Source organism: Pygoscelis adeliae, unplaced genomic scaffold, assembly GCF_000699105.1.
Source record: "Pygoscelis adeliae isolate BGI_AS28 unplaced genomic scaffold, ASM69910v1 Scaffold429, whole genome shotgun sequence".
Classification (NCBI taxonomy): domain Eukaryota; kingdom Metazoa; phylum Chordata; class Aves; order Sphenisciformes; family Spheniscidae; genus Pygoscelis; species Pygoscelis adeliae.
Window position 1 is genome coordinate 97,877 of NW_008825561.1, and position 19,064 is coordinate 116,940.

Genomic DNA, 19,064 nt, shown 5'->3' on the forward strand with positions numbered 1-19,064 from the left:
GCCCGGCCTCGCCTGCCTCTGCGCTTCCCCCTTCCCGCTGTGGGTGTGCTCGGCCAAGGGGCCCTCCACAAGCCTGCCCTGGGGTGAAGGAGCCCTTCCCGGGAGCTGGGATAGAGGCACACGTCGCCTGTGTAGTCTTGCAGGCCCTTTGTGCGAGTGAAGGCATGCACCTGTCCCCGGTGTTGGTGTCACAGAAGGGACAGCAGGCTGCAAAGTTTGTTGGGGAGACGTTCCGCTGTCTGACCCAGATTATAAATCTGCAGGCCAAACATCTAAGGCTTTGTTGTTATCTGTTCTTGTAATAAGCATCTGGCCACTTTTCCTTCTCCAACTGAGTTGGGTTTTGTCAGGTGCAAGTAGACTTTTAGTCTCTATTATTGTTGCAAATTGGCTAGCAGGCTGGATGCTCAGTAGCAGGTGTTGATGCCAGAAACAGATATGGTCTGATAGCTAAGCCTTGGTTTTGTCTGTTCTCCTTAGAAACTGATTTGGTTTATTTCCATGAGTTACCACAACAGTGAAATACCAAGCGAGTAGGAGAAAAGTATTAAAATAATTACAGCACAAATAGGTAAACACAACAGTTGTTTAGGTACCCGTACATCTTACTTTATCAACACCAGTCTGATTTGTAATCATTCTATGTCTTTTGCAGCATATGGTCCTGAAATTTTAATTTTATAGAGTTTATCAAGAGACATCCATCATGTCTTGGCTTGCTGATCTTGCTGGAAGGGCAGAGGATCTGCTCAACAGAGTTGATCAAGGAGCTGCATCGGCTCTGAGCAAAAAAGACACGGCAAGCAGTGCAGTTTATGATAATAAGAATTTTGACTCTGCTAATGAATATTCTGAATTGCGCCAGCACACTGGAGAACTGAAATATCAGACGTCATCCAAAGCAGCCTACATCTCCTCAGCAGCTGATAATATCAAACATCAAAAGGCCACAATCCTAGCAGGAACAGCAAATGTTAAACCAGCACGTAGGACATCTTCAGAGGTTGCTTCTCCAGTAGAAAGCGTTTCCACACCCAGAGCTGCCTCACATTTTGTGAGAAGAAAAAAGTCAGAACCAGATGATGAGTTGCTATTTGATTTTCTCAACAGTTCGGAGAAAGAGCCTAACGGAAGGATGGATTCTAAAAAAGAGAAGAGCAAGGCACCTGTTCTTCAAAATCACTCTCGGACTTCAAGCATTAGTTCTGTGTCTACCAGTACACAGAGTGCAAAAACTACTGAAGATAATTACGTCAGGAGCCAAGGCAATGGTAGTTAAATAGTATTGAACTTAGAGGTATTTAAAACCCAAGTATGTCTAGGGTAAGGCTGGGTAATGGATGTACTGTCACTTCATGAAATATTTAGTGGTAGTAGTATGTCAAGTGTGTGGAGTACAGCAGGGTCTTTAACATTTTTTCATCCCTGGGATAATCTTAGATACCATGCTAATTTGACAAGCTGCGTAATTAATACCTAAATCTTTTGTGTTCTTGATCTACTTCATTGCTACTGTTCACCTTGACCTCCATGAGCTATGACCTAACCTTGCATCAGCCGCCATACATCCCCACTTAGAAGCACAGGTGCTGCTGCGTTTGATCACTCGGGGGCCCTTGCCTGTTGTTGCCACATAGGAGAGTGTGTGACTTTCACCGGCTGGTAGATGGTGTTGGCTATTGCCCAATGCACCTTGTGAGGTGATGTGAGGTTTTCTCTGTTCCACCATGGAAAAGGGGTAAGCTTGTCCTGCAGAGTGGGAAGTTGGATGTGGATAGGCTGTTGTAGAGCTACAGGCATGAGAGAGCTGGATAGATAAAGCCTTCGGGTTTGCCAGAAGTCGTTCGTTACTGCAGTCTAAATCCAGACGCCTGAAAGAGCCTCCAGTCAAAAGTTGGGGCTATTCTCAAGTCAATGCAAAGGGGAATGTGGCTGAGAAGTGTCAGGAACTTGTGTTCTCTGCCAGACTGTCCAATCTATACTGTCCTTGCTGTTGCTCTGCTACTTTGCTGTTATTTAGTCTATAAAATTGAAGCAAATGGTTATATTACTTCTTAATAATGTAGTTAGAATATTATTTGTTCAGTACTTTGAGCGTATAAACCATTGTAAATGCCAGTTTTTTACTTACTACATTAAGTATGCTGAAAAATTTTAGACATGAAAAGGGATCGTTTCCAAAGACGTGAATATTTTTGTATTTCTGGGTCTGTAACCTTTCAATAAGGTTTACTACTACTAATAATAATTCAAATATGTTAGACCTGGCTATATGGCCTTGCTGATTGGTGCTTAAGGAACGTATTTGTTTTTCTCAGTGTGGCCTGTTGAATTTTCTTCTGAGGATTTTTGAGTGGAGTTTGCATTGTGGACCTGCCAAATGAGGAAGCACACAATTACAACAGAGAGTTTGAGCACGCTGGTCTCAGAGTTGATTGTATAGATACCTCTGTGTCATTTAGATGTTCTGTATAGCATCTGTTGAAGTAGCTAATGATACATTAGCTATAGACAAAAACAATTAACATTATACTTTGTACATTGACATGGATATAATCTAATATGTCCTATAAATGGCTAATTTCTTGCTTTGTTAACTTCATTAATCTATTGAGTTTTCCAGACAAAGGAATGAGGATAAATTGTCTGATAATTTGGAAATTGTGTAAATGAATCAAAAGGAAGGAAATTACACTTCTTAGAACCGTTTAAATAGGAAAGGGGTTTGAGAAAATGTGGAAGAAATCTTGCTGTCGCTGCTGCTACTTGTTGGTGTGTTGTTCAGAATTAATAGTCTGCCCCAGCTCCCTGGGCTCTGGGTGATAGGGGCTGTTGCAGTGGTAACAAGGAAAGTGGAGCAGGTTGGTTGATGATCACCAGGTGAAGTAAATAACGTTGTGACAGCTAAACTGCAGTCTTGCTTGGAATTAGTTGCAGTCTGTCCCCCTGGATTTTCAGCAGTTACTCCTCTGGGACATACTAAATTCAGAAATAATATTTTTGGATTGCCTGTTTGTTTGCTCATTGCGTGCTATGTTGCTTTATCTTAACACTGCTGCAAAGCTTCCAACTATCTACATGCTGGAATCAAGACTGTTACAGTGGATGTATCAATTTCACAGCGTTAATCCAGGATGCTCTGTGTGTGTTTATGCATGATGGGGAAAGGCTGTTGGTTCCTCCTTCCCTGCAAGGGACTGTTGTTCAGAATACTGCCGAGTTCCCTTACCGTTCTCACTGAGGTTCTAAGATTTAAAAAAAAGAAAAATAAAAATCTGTATTTTGGTTTCTGTAATCTAGAGAATTACAGTTTGTATTGGCAGAAAGCTTTTAACAGTTTGACGGAGTATATCTACCTTATATTTTTTCATTAGAGAAAGGAGAGATCGTGCTTCTACTTCAAATCACTGCAACTTGATTTCTCATAGTAAAAGTGCTTTTGAAAAATTTTTTTGAGAGAATTATTAATGCAGATTTATGAGTAAGATGATGTTTTTCTTAAATTATTCTTAAAATGCTTTTTTGCATAAAGATAACTAAAATACGTAGCTATGTGGCTGAGTTATATATTTAGGTTTGATATCAAAATGACTAAGTGTAGTCATCTGAACAGATTTTTTTTTTGAAGTAAAATTTACATCCTCAAAATCTTAATGGAAAACTAGAATGAACTTGTTAAAAATTCCCCTAGTTAGTTGCTATGTATATTTAATCTCTTCTGTTACTCTCTCAGCTTCTGAAGACATCTCTGGGCAGCATAGTCATAAAAAAGTATTAATGTTTTGAAATCCTAAATTTGACATTAATAAGAAATTTTATGATTTCTATGTCTTGTCTTGCAGGATTAACAAAAACACTGCATGATGCATGTGTACTGTATAATAGTCCTATTTTGTGCAAGTCCCTTGGGAGAAGCAGCTCCATATTCCATTTCAATATAAGCTTTTTTTAAATTTTATTTTATATTATGCATTTAACCACTGATGCAGAACGTGGAATTGCTGTTTATATCAAGGCAACTTACAAATACATATATTAGTTCTAACTTGCATCTCTCTATACAGAAACTCCAGACAGTTCAGATTCTGGACTGGGAGCACAAGGGGATGGCGTGAAGGATTCATCAGTAGGTGCAGTAACTAATCCTAGCCTTTCAGCTAATGATGATTCCAAATCACATGAGCTATCCAATCTTCGCCTGGAGAATCAGCTGCTGCGGAATGAAGTTCAATCTTTAAATCAAGAAATGGCTTCGTTAATTCAGAGGTCCAAAGAAACACAAGAAGGTACTGTGGTTTGGAAACTCAACTGTAACATATTACTAAAATGCTAGTGAACTAGAAAACAATGCTATTTCTATGTTAGTGTTTTGTATTTATAATAAAATCTTTCTAGTTAAATTTGCATGTATGACTTACCAAGAAAAATGATTCTTGGTTTCAGAATAATGAGCTGGGAGAAACTAAAGGGCTTGTTCAACTACAAAGATAACACAAATGTTGATTAAAATGATGCGATCAAGTTAGTTCCAAAACTTACATCTTATTAAAAGAGTGTTAGCAGATGTTACTAGTATTAAAATACTTTTCCTGCATTTTAACGGCTATTGCAAAATACTTATTTTTAAATGAGTAAATTCCTTTAAATACTTCAAAATCTGACTACTTTCTGGCTGTAGGCTATAATCTCCGATGTCTAGAAACTGACAGTAAAAATACAAAAATATTAAATTTTTTATGACTTCACTAGCTTTTTCAAAGCCAAATGAAATGACAAATACAAAAAATGTGAATATAAATTAAACACTTAAATGATAAAACCTTGAGCAAACTCCTGCTGTTAGGCATACAACTGAGGGACCGCATTTTTTTCAAAGTAACTGTATGAGCCAGAGAATTTTAATTTCCATTGAAGTTTAATATGTGATGTTTGATTAAAACCAGAAGGCTCTGTAAGAATTCAGGCATTATTTCAACACTGGTGTATTTTTCTACTGGTTTTTAGGTTGAGCTTATTGTCACATTGAGTTGGACTAGATGCTTTACGCAGAGGTTTTCAAAGGCTTGCTCGCACAGGGATGTTTGACAGTAGGCCGTTGCAAGGGGTGGGGCAGGTAAAATTTGTCTTCTGCAGTGTGACACAGAATGAAATGCCTGTTTTGAGATCACCTGCAAAATTTTATGGGTCATGTTCTCACAGCCAGTCTGGCATTTGTTACTTCTTCTTGGTGGCTCATAAAGGTTCAGTGTTACTTGAACTTGGTTGTATTTAATTTCTTTCTTTAAGAAATGTGATGTGTGCATCCTGACCATTCACAAGACCTTGCAATACCTACTTTTATGAACTTCAGAGAAACTTCTTATTTTGTAGAGTTGAATAAATCCCGGGAAAGGGTCGAGAAGTGGAATGTTGACCATTCAAAGAGTGACAGGATGGTTAGAGAACTTCGAGCTCGAGTTGATGATCTGACAGAAGCTGTTGGTGCCAAGGATTCACAGCTAGCTGTGCTGAAAGTACGGTTGCAAGAAGCTGATCAGCTCTTAAGTGCTCGGACAGAAGCTTTGGAAGCATTGCAGAGTGAAAAATCACGGTACTTTATAATTTCATACTTTGTAGTTCTGCAAATAGTAATAAGTTTGAAAATTCAAGGTAGGTGATTGTCTCTCTAAGAATAGAAATGAATAAACTAATGGGGAAAGGGATTGTATCAAGATTTGAAATAGGATTAAAGTTTGCTCTAAGCCCGCTATATCATAGCTGGCAGTGGGAACGGGGCAAATGAGTATTAAATAGGGGCAATTGTCACCTGATTATTGAAATCCATTTTGTATAAAGTATTTATGTTTGTGTCAGAGGCCTGAAGCTGAAGATCTCAAATGTTTTTGTCTTGAAAAATACGTTTGCTTATCCACAAATATGAAGACTTTTCTGACTTATCTCAGTGCTGGGATAGGAATCAGCAATTGAATACTCCAGAATATAGATCAGGGAGGAGATGCATGAGTCATTAACTCCAGGCCTCACACCTGTAGCCAGCCATATTCAATAATTTACTGGGTAAATTTTCAAAGCTGATCTGAAAACCAGGTAGTCATATTTCTACCTGAAAATCATACTAGATTTCTTCTTTTTCAATTAATATGTATATTGCTCTTTCAGGATAATACAAGACCACAGTGAAGGGAGCAGTTTGCAAAATCAAGCCCTTCAAACTCTTCAAGAGAGGCTGCGTGATGCAGACTCCGCACTCAAGCGAGAGCAAGAAAGTTACAAACAAATGCAGGTTAGACATGAAGAGTAAGGAAAAATTTCAGACTCTACTTTTTGGATCAAATCTGTGAGGTTCCAACTGCTCTCTCTTCCCCTTGACTTCAGTTCATATTCAGGGTACTATGTGCTTGGAATGATGTGCTGTTTTGCTGCACTAAGTATCCTTGTGATGCTAGTTTACTTTTTATATGTTACTTTGAAAGCTTCTTGATTAAAAGTTTTTGAGGATTAATGCTGATAATTTTTACTGTTTTTTTTCATGCTAACTTTAAAACATGTTTTAAGACTAAATCAGTAATCAATTTAATTTTCCATGCTATGTTGTTACACAATTTTAATATGTAATCTTAAGAATATTAAGCTGGACGATCACTTCTATGGTAAAGATGTGAGTACATCATTGCTAGAGACTGCTGTCCCCACTTAGCTTGGCCTTTGTTATGTATAATAGCAACTTTGAAAATCTTTATCAGCATCTGGGGGTTTTTTTTGGAAGTACATCAAAATATGGCAGACTACATTTGATAATATTTTTGAGAGAAAAACTTGCTTTTTGTTTACCAAATAAATGTAAATAGTAGGAAGATTGTTACTCCCTCACTATTTCTGGTGCGGCAAAGAAATGCGTATTTTTACTATATTATTTAGCACTTGCTTAAGTAAGCAAGATTTCTTTCCACATAGCACTAATGCATCTTTAAGTTGGAGGTGGTAGATATGAGGTGTTATGTCATGTGTAGTTGCTTTTAAACTTTCTTTTTTCATTTCTAGGTTAAAGTTGAGACTGTGTTTAAACACAAAGTATTGTTTCTTTATTGCTAATAGAATGAGTTTGCGGCTCGTCTGAGTAAAATGGAAGCAGAACGTCAGAACTTGGCAGAAGGGATAACTGTAGCAGAAAGAAAGTATTTAGATGAAAAGAGGCGAGCTGATGAGCTTCAGCAGCAAGTCAAAGTAACTAAAAACCACCTAGAATCTGCAAAACAGGAACTGACAGACTATAAACAGAAAGCTACTCGCATACTCCAAGTAAGCATTTCTGTAAAGAAATCCAATTTGATTTGTACACTTAACTTTTTTAAGGTGTTATTCTTCAAATAATCTAATTTGTGGGTTTTTTTCACATGACTTGTAATGTATTTTGGGGCATATCTATAATGATACCCATATAGAACAGCTACCAGTCTGCATTTTGTAAATTTAAGTTTACAGATTGAGTTAAGTAATTGAAATGGAAGTTCAGGTCCTGAAGTTAAAGAAAAATCCAAGTGAACCATTGCGCTTATTGTGCAACATCTGTCAGTGTGTTCCGCATCCAAGTCCAATCTTAGGCAGATAGATAAACAGATGTGACCTACAATTTGTTCCACACCCAGTATTCTTGAGTCAAGAATTCTCTTGCTCTATTCTGCTTGAGGCTGAAGCATAGCATATAATGGCTACTTACGTGTAAACCAAAGAAAATATTTTTATACATTCTGAAAGGTTGTGTGTGATTAGCATTATATAAACAATGGCAAAATCAGGTATTCTGTGCAGTTCTGTACTACTTAAGTTGTCAAAGATACCAAATCCAAATGTGGTCAATTTGAGCCTTGTTTATGAATGTTAGCAAAATGCTGAAGATAAAGGTGTCTGTTTAGAATGATTAATTTAGCCTGATATCCAAGGACAGGTTTTAAATCATCTTGATAAATACGAGAAGCATGAGATCAGAAGTCAATGTTGAGCTAACATTAGGTTGACTCTGAATAAAATGGTTCATCCTTTTTTCCAGAAGAGTTATTGCTGTATTTGGCACTTACTTGGCTTTGTTGGCAGGAGAACGGATGGACTGAAAGGGGATCAGTTTTGTCTCTAGTTTCTGTTAGTGTTTGTCTTCTCTCTTATGGTAGCTGGAAAGCCAAAATTGCTATCCATGACATGTTTAACATTCCAGGCACTTCTAAACAGAAAAGCTGTACGCTTCCTCAAATAACACAGGCTTTCAGTAAATCCAATGTCATGGCATACAGGAAGTCAGAAAAATTATTAGTATGGAAACATTTTCATTTCAAAATGTGTAGGGTCATAACTAACTTGGCTAAAAGAACAGATAAAGCAGTTCTTTTACTGTATGTCTACATGTGAATTTTAGAGCAAAGTCATTTTGGCATGTTCTTGTTGAGCACTTGTTAAATACTGCAATAAATAATATATTGATTTATTATTTCAGTCTAAAGAAAAGTTGATAAACAGCTTAAAAGAAGGCTCTGGTATTGAAGGCCTGGATAGCAATACTGCAAGTACAATGGAACTAGAAGAACTGAGACATGAGCGAGACACTCAGAGAGAAGAAATACAAAAACTAATGGGGCAAATACAACAGATGAGAACAGAGCTGCAGGTAGCTATGATTATGTACACATGTATTTGTAGTTAACCATGCACAAAGGACTGTTTTCTTGTATACTTTAGGGCTGTTACTTCTAGTGTTTATTTGACCTAGTATTAAAATAAGCCAGTTTTTGCTCAAGGTGGGACAAGTGCTTATTGATACCCAATTTCTTTCCATGTTCTCTTTCACCACTTCAGGTCATGTGGGAGGAATACTATAGATACCACTTCTCTCTTCCCTCACTGCTGTGTGCTCCTTTTGAGGGAAGCATTTCTTTCCAGACAAGCATGGTGATTCTGTAGAGATCAGCTATATCCCTTTCTGCAAGGGCTACTAATCCTTGAAGCAACTGTAATCTGAGTCGTCTGCTGGCATAATTGGCTCAACCCAGCAGTTGCACACAAGCCTACTTTACGCAGTTTTGGCCTGTAGACAGTAGAAGGGAAAAAGTGGAGTCTTTTCATGTTCACAAAATGCATTTGTTTTATTACTATATTAGTAAAAAATATTCTGTATAAAATGACCAAATGTCATTTATTCAATACACCTTCACCTTCATTTTTCTTTGAAGCAATATTGCAGATACAACTTTTTTTTTTTGCTGTTACCTAGGACAGATTGTAGTATTGTGTGAATGTTAGTGAAATGGTAACATTTCTATTCGTTTCAGGATATGGAGACTCAGCAGGTAAGTGAAGCTGAGTCAGTGAGAGAGCAGCTTCAAGACCTACAAGAGCAAATAGCAGCACAGAAAATGGCCAAGCAAGAGGCAGAAGCTGAACTAGAACGGCAAAAACAGGTAAGGAATTCTTGAAAGCTGATTGGTCTTATTTTAGGCCTCATGTGGTGTCATCAGTAAAGCATTGGGCTTAATAAGAGAGTATCTTAAACAGTATTTGTGGGGTTTTTTTTTTTGTCTAGTATTCCAGAGAAATCCCAAAAAGTTTAATGAATTTCACTAGGCCAAACAAAGCACAACCAGTACTAAGCAGTGCACAGGGCGTTCTGGATACTGCTGATAAACGGAGATCTTGCTGATGTATTAAAGAATAAACGTGACCCTAGGGAGTGCACAAAATTGATCATGATCTTTAATTTTATTCAGCAGGGGAACAATCAAATGATAGGGATATAGTAACATTTGTAACTGTTACTTATGTCAAGAAACTCAAATACTAAAAATGGTTACTGTGGAACTTCCTGTGCTCAATTACTACATAAGATTTAGCTCGTAAAACAATGTTATTGTAGTACCAATTCATAGATTTTTTTTTTTAATCCACTTGTTACTCAGTTCTAAATCTAAATTTTGTTACTTCCAAACTGCTCTATAAGACAAATTGCTGATAAAATGATATTAATGAATGTTGTCAGATTGTGTCATCTTCTTAAGCAAACTCCCCCTGGATTTAAGCAGTTTTGTGCTAAAAAGAGGGGAAAAAAAGGCAAACTCATATTTTATGTGAACAAGCTTACTATTCAGTAGAAATCAGATAAATGCTTTGCACCCTATCAAAAAATTTCTCTTTAAGAAAAGGCTCATGTAAAGAGAATTAATAATGAGGAAAGCAGGAGAGTACACTCTATCTGCTAGGAACAATTTATCTTATAGGATTATCTGTCCTTCCAGAAATTACATTTTAATGAGATGCTAGCAGCTTAAACTAATTAAAAGGCAGAAGTTGAGGTCTGCTCTTGATGGATAGCTGATGTTTATTATACCAAAGCAGATGGTAGATTGTATTCTGTTACTCCTGCCCTTCTGAGGGGTATATTTTAAGTCAATACTACACATAGAAAAAGTGAGGTGAATTTAAAAAAAAAGAAAAGCCATTATCAGTTATTATAGAAACTGAAGTATTCCTTTTGATGACACGTTTACATGTGCTTTTGAAGTAATTGTGTGCATTGATACTTAATACAATTATGGTCTGTTCTATCTGGGAATTCCTTTAACTATTGCCATAAGGTTTCCGAGACTGAAGATGGAAAATAAGTAGAGGCGTTACTTCTTGTACATCTGATGGTTTGAAGGGAGAATAGGATTATCTGTTTTCTGTAGCAACTGGCAGCGGAAGTGATACAGTGATTTGAAGGCTGTCTTAATTTAAAAGATAAGCATGACAGGTCTTTAAGTCAGAGTTAAAATAGCCACTAAATCATGGGAATAACAAAACTTACGGTTAGGTTTGCTGTTCAGTAAGCTGTCCCTGACTAATATCCCTTCCCCTTTCACATCTGTTATGTTAATTTATCCTAAACTTTAAAGGAAGATCTGTGTCATACAGGATTATAGATAGGTATGCCAAGGGTTTTTAAACACTTTTAAAAAATGGTATCTCGGATTGATGGGTTTATTTCAGGAATACAGATTCCCTCCCTGAAGTATTTCCTAATTGTTTAAGTTACATTATTGACATCGTTTCAAGATAGCAATATGATAAATGGTGAGAGTATAAGGAAGATAAATTATGGTCCCATTGAATTGTGTGACTCTTAGTAAACTAGTCTGGATTAATATTTATACTACATCAGTCTTCACAAAAGGATTTGATAAGTCTTGTAGGTTGTGTCTTCATACTCAGGTCTTCCCTCCCCCCCCTCCCTGATCCTAGCCAGACACTTAACTAAGATTAAATTTCAGTTTATATTTGGTTGCAGCATGTTGCCTTCTTGTGTTCTACTGTGAAACTCTAGATAAGAGAATGTCTCTCAAAATACATATATGTATAAAATCTTTTATTTGTGATTGTGATACATTTTATAGGAACTCCATTATACTGAAGAAGAATTGTATCGAACAAAGAACACTTTGCAATGCAGAATAAAAGACAGAGAGGAAGAAATTCAGAAGCTCAGAAATCAGGTACTGTGTGTCTATAGAAAATAGTTTTATTACCTTCAATTATGAAAACAGTGATGAGAGCTATCAATTTGATTAAACTGTACAAAAGAAATGTAAATGCTTTACTAATGAGTTAGTGTATTTGTTTTCAATACAGAGTAGTTTTGAGTGGAGGGAGTACAAGAAAGGAACCATGAAGTAGTAAATAGCCTGGTTTATAATTGCATGGGCTTTTGTCTTTGGCGGGGGATCAACCTGTGTCCCAACTAGACCTGATGGGGTGGTGCTGGATCACCATTCTTCTTTTTGAAAACTAAAAAAAGTCGTTGGCACTTGATTAGGTCATCATGATTTCTGCAAAGATCATTTTAACTGGGCATAAGAACATAAGTAATGTCCTACAGACTCAGTGATCCATCTAGCCCATTGTTCTATCTTGGACAGTGGCAATGGGGCCAGCATGCGAGCCTGGCCGCTTTCTTCACTCCCTTGTACTCGCTCAGCATCAGCAGTTGAATTAGGGTCGTTAGTGTTTAAGTCCCTACTAAGTCCCACCAGTATGTTTATGGACCTATTTTCCTTCAATCAGTCTAATTCCTTTTGGAACCTTCTGATACTTGTCAGCCCCCCCCAGTCTCCTTGGGCAGCATGAAGTTATAGGCCTCATTTTGTGTAAATCATCTTAGCATAATGGAAAGTAGTCTATATGTAGAGAAGTTGATAGTCTAGAGTCAACAGTGGTCAGCTGTACAGTTATAGTGTCAGAGGATTTGGAAATTGTTGTGATACAAATTTCTTGAGCCTGTTGGCAGATGATTCTTCTGGTAATACTGGCTTCAGGACTAACCTGCAGCTGCCCTGGTGCATTGCATCTAATTTGTATTTTTGATATCTCACTGCCTCTGGTTCCTGTTGATTCTGTTTTTTCATCACTGAAGCATCTTTGATGCTACAAGTGGCTGAGGTCCAAGACTGCAATAGCTCGACTAGTGACTATGAGCTATTGCACATATGGCTAATCTGGAGATTCCCATTTGCTTTAAATATTTTCTGCAAATTGAATTACATGATCCATGTCTTCATTTGCTGTCCTTGCAGTTTCTATTTGCTAGTACAATCATGTTTTCTGCCTCAGTGCTCCTCAATTCTTCTGCAACATAACCTGCATTTTCACCATTTTCATTCAAGCTTTCCTGTAGAATGGCATCAGATTCTCCCCGTTTGTACTGAGTTTTTTCTTCCTCACTTGAAAACATTTTATGTACTCACTTGTTTTGTGAAATTGCAAGTATGATAGCCAGACTGGATTATCTTGCTGTTGTCACGCCTACCATTTAAACTCAGCTCTGAGGCATAGCATTGATTTTTGTGATCAAACTTGCGATTGTACAGAAATGTTCATATGATTAGAGGTGGAAAACACAGGAGTACATTTTTACATAGTTTCTTGTGTCATGTAAAATCTTGTTTTAGCAACTGTCGAAATTAAGTTTCTTCTTTATTGTGCTCATTGGTGATAATTTTGATAGTATTATCCTGTAAAAATTCTGCAATGGGGTCACCTGGTTCTTGGAGGGCTTAGATTTTGAGAGTTTTGTAATGTGTCAGTTGGGCAGACTTTGAACTTATTTTGATTTTTTTCTTTGTTTTTTAGCTCACAAACAAGGCTCTAAGTAGTAGTAGTCAGACAGAATTAGAAAATCGGCTTCATCAGCTGACAGAAACACTAATTCAGAAGCAAACCATGTTAGAGAGCCTGAGCACAGAGAAAAACTCCCTTGTCTATCAACTGGAACGACTTGAGCAACAGCTGAAGGCTATCCCAGGCACTAGTACTAATGGACCTTCCATTAACATGGCAGGCATTGATGGTGCTGAAGGTAAATAAGGAAATATAATACTTAAAACTCTGTCCTTTCTGCAGTTCAGGCTTTTATATTTCCTAATGCCTTTCCCCAAAAGTCTGAGTTTATAAGGAAAAATAAATGCTGAAAATACGCAGCTTATGCCAGAGACCTTGTCAACAGCAGCCAGTATCATAAAAAATAGTTAAGTAGAAGCTCCTTTTTTGTGTAAATGACTTTAAGTAAACTTAATAAAGCAAATTTCATCTTTAATTCTCAATACTATGGCACTATTGGAACAATCATATTTACAAATCCTGTCACAGGTGCAACTAAATCTGTCTTTTGGTGTTCAAACTGAATGTCAGAAGCAGGATATAAGTTTTCTTTTGTAGAAAGGATTTGGGAGGTGAGAAAGAATGGGATACTTCCTTTTGAGAGTTGATCAGAATTCTGGTTGAAATCAATTTCCTCCTTGCTTTCTGTTTTTCTTGAAAAGCAGCTTAAAATATGGTGGTTCTGCTGAGATTGGTTTGTCTGTACTGTGTACGATCATCCTGTATCTCTAGGAGAATCTTAGCAGTTGATCCATGGTTTTGAGATGTTACTTTTCAAAGTCAAAGTTTGTAATTTTGTATATGTGGTAAGTAACTTTAAAAGCAATGGACAATTACTAAGAGGTGTAAAACAACAATCCAGACTTTTGTTTCTCTGGTTATGAAAGACTTTTAAAGAAATAAGGCAGGAGAACTAGCAAATTTGAAATATGTTTCCTTTTGGCTTGTTTTTAAGTAACTGCAGTAAGCTTAAGTTTAGTTGCACAAAGGTAACATTATCTGAGAATCTTTTTTTTAATGAAGTTGATACATAGTAAAAATGTAAACAAAGTAGAAATTTTTGGAATATACAAGTTAGTATCAGAAATGCTATCAAAGTTTTACTGTATGAGAAATAAAAGCAAATGGAAAAACTGTGACAGTATCAAACCCATCATTTTATACACCTAATAATAGAATTATTATTACATGATAGAATTGAATATCAAGATGTCCATCTAGTCAACTAAAAAAAAAAATTTAAAAAATGTACTAAGTTGGAGAAACATTGTAAGTTTCTCAAGAATCCTGCCCTCAAAACACTCCTCTGCCCCCAGCAAAACAGCACCAACAAATCAGATAACTATTTATTTTTAATAATTAATCACATATTATTAATCACATATTATATATCTTTGTTATCCACTATCGATTTGTTTTACTTAAACAACGTAGCTGGCTTTAGACTAATGAGATTTTTTGCTTTTTTCCTTTCATATAGGTGCTCGTATGCGTAATGTTCCTGTCCTGTTTAGTGACATGGATACTAACATGGCAGGAATGTATGGGAGAGTTCGCAAAGCTGCCAGTAGTATAGATCAGTTTAGGTAAGAGTGTCCGAAGGGAATACATTTTGTAATTGCTGGAATCCTTTTGCAGTTTTCAAGTGGCACATCTTCCGTTTTGAATTGCTTCTATGAAGGTAGAAATAAAAAATAATGAAGGTGAAGTACAGTATAAGTTTACTAAATATTGACCTAGTTCACTTGTGCTTTCCTATGATATTAATACCCTTGGTCTTTTGCAAATTATAGTCAATTATTTAAACAACACTTTTGTAGATTTTGATACAAGAGAATCACTAAACTATGTACAAAAAAACCTAACCTTTTTCATTACCGTCTTCTACCTTTTTCACTTTCAGAGGTTTTGACTGTGTCTGTGATAAACACTCTAAGAGTGTATTACTGGGAGAGTATCATATGTATTCTTTTACTCCTGTTTAGGCATCCTGACCCAGTGCAGCTGTTTACCTTGAAAAATAATCTGTTCAAGGAATTAGTAAACAAAAATCATTCTGGATCCAGCAAAAGATTTGCTTTGATCCTTTTTCTGAGCAGTTAGGTTAATCAAAAATATTCACAACAAAGGTCTGCTCCAAAATTTGAATCAAATACCAATAGAAAACAAAATTAGGTAATACTTCTTAGTGCTTTGAAAGCAAGATACCTTGACAGAAAGTCCTTTGTGCTTCCATGGTACTTCAGTTTCATTGTGAAGAATATCAGGATTTCCATGATTGGGACCTATTATACGGGATGTTTTAATACTAAACTTCATTTGGCAGTATCATAGTCACTTCAGTATGCGCATGGTTTTTTTAACTGACGTTACTGAGCACACATCTAATGCAGTATGCTTTGTAGCACTGTAGCAGTAAACTTGGAAAACCCGTGTCTTTTTAATCTAATGAAATGTAAGAATGGTAGCGATCTGTCAGTTTTTTCAGAGGAATCCAAGGTTTTAGTTGCTTAAATCTTTTTGAAAGATTCATGACAGCTCCTCAAGTAACAAAATTTGACAAATATATAGCATATTTGTGAGTTTTAAAATACCTGTAACAACTCTTGAGTCTTGGCTCTTTTTCACAAACTCTGAGCCTAGCATGTAACAGAAAAACTTTGGAAAATATGTTTTATGGTCTGCATTCTGAATTTTCTCACTCCATTTAATGTCTTGAATACATGAAGTAAAATTCAAGTCAAACAAAGCCATGTGTATAACATCAGCTGATGTTCATGAGTTTGTGGTGACTGGAATGAGAGGAACAGGAATTTATTGCTCAGTGCTAACCTGTGCATTTTGTTTTTCTCTGGTGTAGCATTCGGCTGGGAATCTTTCTAAGGCGGTATCCCATAGCAAGAGTCTTTGTAATCATTTACATGGTGGGTAACCTTTCTTTAAAGTAAGAAGTTTAATGCAAGATTTCTATAACCAGTTTATATAATAATTCTTAAATTGCAAGATGTTTGGTGTTCAAAAGGCTTTAACAACTCAATGTATTTTTTTGTAAAGCAGACTAAATAGTTCTTACGTAACAGCATTTTGGAGTCATGTTGCTTGGCAGTTTTCAGTTTTTCCCAGGAATTCTTAGTATAGCAGTCTTAAAGACATTTATGTAACTACCATTTAAAAGACTGTAAAAGTAGAGTTTTAGTACTAAAATACAGAATAATAGTGACCTGTTGCCAAGGTTAACCCACCACACCTGCATGCACTATGTTTAGGAAAATGTCATGTTAGAGCTTTTTTAATATTTGGCACTTCACTTTTTGTTCAGTGACTAATAATCACACTTCTCTAGTTAGCTGAAGAAGTAGCAAGAGAAGTTTTTCTTGCTAGACTTAAACAGTAGAAAATAGCTCATCCATACCAGGTGAGATTGTCAGATTTGCAATTGATAAAAATTAAATTCCTCCGTTTTCCACTGGAGGGCAGATGTCCGTCAGTTTAAGTGACCTGTGGTAAGGTAGGTGTGCAGTCTACCCTGCTTGAAAATACTCCAAAAGTTGAGCCTTTGAGTCTTTGAAATGAAAAAAAAAAGTTTCTTGAGAAGGCATAATGATTGTTCTGAGAACAGCTGTCACTATTTCAGGATATAAAGCAGACAGGCACACGTGTGAATAAGGGAAATGACAGTTTCCCCCTGCGATTGCTCCTTCCAGCCTATTAGGTACTGGAAGGAACAGGGCTGTTTAATTCTTAACCTCTCTCTTTCTTCTTGTTCATGACTTAGACTTATCAATATACGAATAAAATGCTTTGTACCAAAACACTGAAGACTTCTACCACCTAAGCTGCTATCTGAAGAGAAACTCAGTGATGGTTGCATAGGAGCTATATGTTGGGCAGTCAGTGGCAGTTACCCTTTTTCAGCTTGAACCTTGACTATGACTATTGTAACTTCATTTTTTAAATTTTTTTTTTTAAAGGAAACGTGGCTTACGTGTTCTGTCAATTATCTCCCTCGTTGCACCCCCAGCAACTTCTATTCTAATTAGATAGTTTCAGCCAAATTTGAATGAGAATTAACATTCCTAAATAGTTCATAAATATGCCTCAAATCAGTGTCTGTGGTAAGGGAAGCAGAACTCAGCTGTTTTACAAAGTCTGGTATCAGCTAGTTGGCACAGGAGTAGTGGCTTACCAGTCACTCGAGGCAGATCAGATAATGTACTGGCTGGGGGCTGGATATCAGAGAGAACAGCTGGAGTTACCGGGGCCTGGAGGGAAAGAAAAGCCAGAGGACATAAATCTGTAGGAAACCAGGCTGCTTTAGTTTTGCTGTTTGTGTAAAATCTTTAGTTTTCTGCAGATGGCTTCTTCAGAATCTGACTCAGCATTTCATTGTGCAAATAAGAATTATTTTTTTTAGGAGTTATCTGAATAATATGAAAAATATTTAATCAAAATATTTCTACAAAACTAGGTTTTATTAGTGCTCATTGAGAGCTCTCGTATTTACTGCTGCTGTGAATGATGATTGTCAGTGCTGATAAGTTATTTCTTTCTTTTCTTTTTCCAGGCATTGCTTCATCTCTGGGTCATGATTGTTCTACTTACCTACACCCCAGAAATGCATCATGACAGTCCCAGTGGCAGATAGACTGAGGCAGGACCATATGCTGTGCTAACGTAATTCGCAGTGTCTAAAGACACTGGCAGTGTCTTTAGAACCATCAGTCCTGAAATATCAGTAAATTTTTCCTCATGGTTGTTAGGAAAAATGAAAATCATCATGCCTGATTTATCACTACTTTTCAAATAGATGTATAATACTATGTTGCTTTTTCAATTTACCTAAAGGAGCGTCACTTTCCTGGAGAAATAAAGCTATTAAGTTAAGCTATGGTTAGCCTTTACATTTTACGTAGACCTTCTGGTGGTTAGTGTAAAAGATAAGGGTTGCAGCTACAGAGAAATGCAAGGATTTCTGAAATTACAGATATATATGATACAAACTATTTTAGATCATACTGGATGTGGGCTATGGTCAGGTAATAAACTGTACTTAGCAATTTGAATAAACTTTATTTGTTCTGGTTTCTTTCAGTCTGCTTTTGGACTTCTGTTTTTAACTTTGTAAATAATAGGCTTTTCCTTAACATGTTAAACTGAACAAAGGACAATGGATTGGTGCAATATCTTGTTGTAAATAAGTTTAAAAATAAAATATTATGCATTCTTCTTAGCTTTGTACTTCTAGTGCAATAGATGTCTCTTCCCTACCAGCTGAATAGTGGCACTACCTATTTAAAGGCTGGTATTCTAGCTTTATTAGAGAAAGAGAGAGATGGTTTTGAGAAAGAAGGTTCAAACTTTTTAGAAATAATGGTGTTTCTTTTTGCACTTTAAATTTATATATTTTAACTGCATTTTCTTATACCTCTCTCATTACTACGTGTCTTAATCAGATCTTATATTCATCAAAATATTTATTTTCTAAAGCTTTGGGTACTTAATTAAAACTCTATATAAAATCTATCAAAACATCAGAAATTGCTCATGTCTAAACACTTACCAAATATACTAATAAACAAACCTCACCAAATATTGGTTGTAAACCCCATAATACCAAACCTACTGTAATAGTTCTATCGTTAGACCATGGCATTCTGTAATTATGAATTCTCAATACGTAATAATACAAGGTCACTTCCTTTCCGTAAGAAATTTCTTGTTTTCTCGTGTGGTGCTCAAAGCTGAGTGATGAAAAGATGACTATGAGCAATTTGTCACTCCTGCTCTTAAGAATACAGTCCAGTTTTCATGCGACTTGAACACGCTAAGCATTAGTCCTGTGAATGAAGTCTGTCATGCTAACTCCTATGGAAATGTTACAGTAGAGAAAT

General features: G+C 36.4%; 1 protein-coding gene across 1 annotated transcript; it reads left to right on the forward strand.

The window, feature by feature from the left end:
• The first annotated feature begins 651 nt into the window (after window positions 1-651).
• GOLGA5 (golgin A5) lies at window positions 652-18,259 on the forward strand. Its single transcript, XM_009332364.1, has 12 exons — window positions 652-1,271; window positions 4,065-4,286; window positions 5,371-5,590; window positions 6,160-6,283; window positions 7,096-7,299; window positions 8,486-8,656; window positions 9,318-9,446; window positions 11,415-11,513; window positions 13,147-13,372; window positions 14,654-14,759; window positions 16,034-16,097; window positions 17,738-18,259. The coding sequence occupies exons 1-12, from the start codon at window positions 707-709 to the stop codon at window positions 17,816-17,818; spliced, it is 2,211 nt and encodes a 736-aa protein (XP_009330639.1). The 5' UTR covers window positions 652-706; the 3' UTR covers window positions 17,819-18,259.
• The last annotated feature ends 805 nt before the right edge of the window (window positions 18,260-19,064 follow it).

Excerpts from the sequence above, each read along its gene's own strand:
- GOLGA5 (XM_009332364.1), top strand. The coding sequence starts at position 707 with ATGTCTTGGCTTGCTGATCTTGCTGGAAGGGCAGAGGATCTGCTCAAC. Across the intron at positions 1,272-4,064 it reads CGTCAGGAGCCAAGGCAATG|AAACTCCAGACAGTTCAGAT; the intron begins GTAGTTAAATAG and ends CTCTCTATACAG. Across the intron at positions 7,300-8,485 it reads AAGCTACTCGCATACTCCAA|TCTAAAGAAAAGTTGATAAA; the intron begins GTAAGCATTTCT and ends TTATTATTTCAG.